Source organism: Mandrillus leucophaeus, unplaced genomic scaffold, assembly GCF_000951045.1.
Source record: "Mandrillus leucophaeus isolate KB7577 unplaced genomic scaffold, Mleu.le_1.0 Scaffold388, whole genome shotgun sequence".
NCBI classification, from domain to species: domain Eukaryota; kingdom Metazoa; phylum Chordata; class Mammalia; order Primates; family Cercopithecidae; genus Mandrillus; species Mandrillus leucophaeus.
The window spans coordinates 304,922-307,591 of NW_012104120.1; the positions used below are offsets into that span (position 1 = coordinate 304,922).

The 2,670-nt window shown below is 39.2% G+C and overlaps 1 protein-coding gene across 1 annotated transcript in view; it reads right to left on the reverse strand.

Annotated features, from left to right (window-relative positions):
- The window catches only part of LOC105547344 (glutamate dehydrogenase 1, mitochondrial), a 39,175-nt gene that overhangs the window by 7,849 nt on the left and 28,656 nt on the right, over positions 1 to 2,670 (reverse strand). Inside the window, exons 7-10 of the mRNA XM_011990888.1 lie at positions 2,512 to 2,649; positions 2,286 to 2,423; positions 1,780 to 1,860; positions 766 to 889 (exon numbers count right to left, since the gene is read on the reverse strand). Of these exons, the coding sequence (XP_011846278.1) occupies positions 766 to 889; positions 1,780 to 1,860; positions 2,286 to 2,423; positions 2,512 to 2,649 (481 nt within the window). The remainder of the gene's footprint in view (positions 1 to 765; positions 890 to 1,779; positions 1,861 to 2,285; positions 2,424 to 2,511; positions 2,650 to 2,670) is intronic.

Sequence of the window (2,670 nt, forward strand, 5' to 3'; positions counted from 1 at the left end):
TGGGCTGAGTAGAGAAGCTCAGTAGGAGGTCTTGGTCTTATTTCAGCTTGATGAGAAATTCTACTCTTAACTGTGGAGCTTACTCTAGTCAAAGAAAAACAAGTATTCTCATCAGGAGTCTCAAAAACAATTCTTGACACTAGACAGGCCTTTACTAAGAGCAACCAGAGACAGAACTGAGTATTGACAGTGGGGTTTTAAAATCACACTTAAATAAATATTATTGGCTGGGCGTGGTGGCTCATGCCTGTAATCCCAGCACTTTGGGAGGCTGAGGCAGGCGGATCACGAGGTCAGGAGATCAAGGCTATCCTGGCCAACATGGTGACACCTCGTCTCTACTAAAAATACAAAAATTAGCCGGGTATGGCGGCGAGTGCCTGTAATCCCAGCTACTTGGGAGGGTGAGGCAGGAGAATTGCTTGAACCTGGGAGGTGGAGGCTGCAGTAAGCTGAGTTCGCGCCACTGCACTCCAGCCTGGGTGACAGAGCGAGACTCCCTCTTAACAAAAGAAAAAAAAAAAGTAAATTATATTCTGTGAATATTACAACACAGAATAAAAATCTGGATATAAGTATATGGGAGAGTTAATATCCAGAAAGACATTGTGCATTTTTGATCCAGGTTTCATGAGACAAAATATTATTTTCTTTTCTGAGACTCAATTCTTTCCCAAAGGGATAAGTTCTCTTAAGTGGACCTTTTTACAGCCTTTTAGCTGGCTCAGAAGATGAGTTTTGGTGAACAAGATTATCGACACTCACTGAGCAAGTGGTAGTTAGAATCCCTTTCATATTTGAAGGTCAAACGGCCATAGCTGACATGATTTAGATTCTTCAGCCACTCAAAGTAAGATACTGTCACTCCTCCAGCATTCAGGTAGAGATCCTATACACAAAAATAAGACACCAAAGAATTAGAAGACGATGGTTTTAGCAAAAGCTTAAAATGAACCTAAGACCTTAATTTCAATACCAAGGTAGACTGAACTTCAACTATCACAAATATATTTTAGCTAGTATCAGGAATTTCACACTTAATTTAACACTCCTCCCCACCTCGCCTAATTCCATCTAACGCTTTTTCTATTTAGGGGGAAAAAAATCATTGTTTGACTTATTAATCAATGAATGTTAATAATCTTTGGTTAGAGCCTCTTCTCTACCAGAAGTTCTCAGACTAAATGGCTTGCCCACCAACCAATTGGATTGGACCGTCCACAGGGCCTCTCAGAAGACAGGATTCTTTCTCCTATTACCTAAGGGTAGCCTATTTCAGTTACATTAAATGTGTTAAGCACTTTCAGCAAAGGGGGTTCTTTAAAATGCATTCTAAGCCCACACTAATTTCTAATAACTTTTTGGTGTAGACTCATGCTTACCTGCTAAAAAACCTGAGTATGTGTGCCTCATATTCGTTTTCTGAGTAAAGCCAGAAGGGGCACTTGAAATGCATAAGGTTAGGAATCATACAGAAAATCTTAGAACTTAAGTTAGAATAGTGTTTCTAACACAGCACACATTTCTATAACCAGACTCTTAGAAGGTTAAAGACATTCAGTAAAGACCGTGAAATTGGAATAAATGTTTAGATCACAGTGAAAAGTGACATGCTTAGAATTAACCATGCTTCTACTATATTTTCTCAAAAGTGAAATAAAGATGAATTCACTTCATATAGCTTGGGAGACTAATAATTCCTCTCTTCCTCCAAATTCCTTGCAAAAGACAATTATGATTCTAAGTACATATAAAGCCTAATCAATATAGATGACCTACTGGAATAACCATAATGTTTCTCTCCAGGAAGATCTTGTCCGCTTCTGGAGTTGTTGGCCCATTGGCACCTTCAGCAATGATCTGCAAGAGAGTCAGGAACATAGAGAAATGCCAACAACACTGTCAAATCCCCTCCACTGAGAGCAAGAGATATGCATATATGAACAAGGGCCTGTGGGGAGAAGTACAGCTTCAGTTAAAATTAAATAGAGGTTATTTTGCTCTACAAAGTGTATAAAACTACCTTTTACTTTCCTGTTTATCTAGGTTTTTAACTTTTTTACAGGAGTGTCAGGCAGATGCGTTTTTTTTGGTAATGGTTGCACAACTCTGTGCAGGGAGCTAAAAGCCATTAAATTATTTACTTTAAATGGGAGAACTGTATAGTATGTGCAATATATGCCAATAAAGCTGCTAAAAAGGAAGAGAAAACTCAATCAGATTCTTCTATGACCCCCCGATGTCATTCACATTGATAATGTTGGTTCCGGTTTTTATAATGTCACCTTGGCTTTGACTCTGGGCGCGTTGGATTTGGTCAACTGCTTCTCACTGGCAGCTGGGATCAGTATGTCACAGTCGGCCTCCAAGATGCTTCCTTCATAGGGCTTTGCCTTGGGGAAGCCCAGAATGGACCCATGTTGCTGCCATTGATTGAAAATCACAATTAATAGCTGTACCAGAGTTTAAATGTTTATATTTAGTGTCTATGTCATAAAAATGTATTAATACCAATTTGAAGTCTTCCAGTTCCTTTGGGTCAATACCATCTGGATTCCATATACTCCCATCAGACTCACCAACAGCAATACATTTAGCACCAAAACGATGTAAATATCTCATAGAGTGTAGGCCCACATTACCAAATCCCTGTGAAGAACAATTATCCAT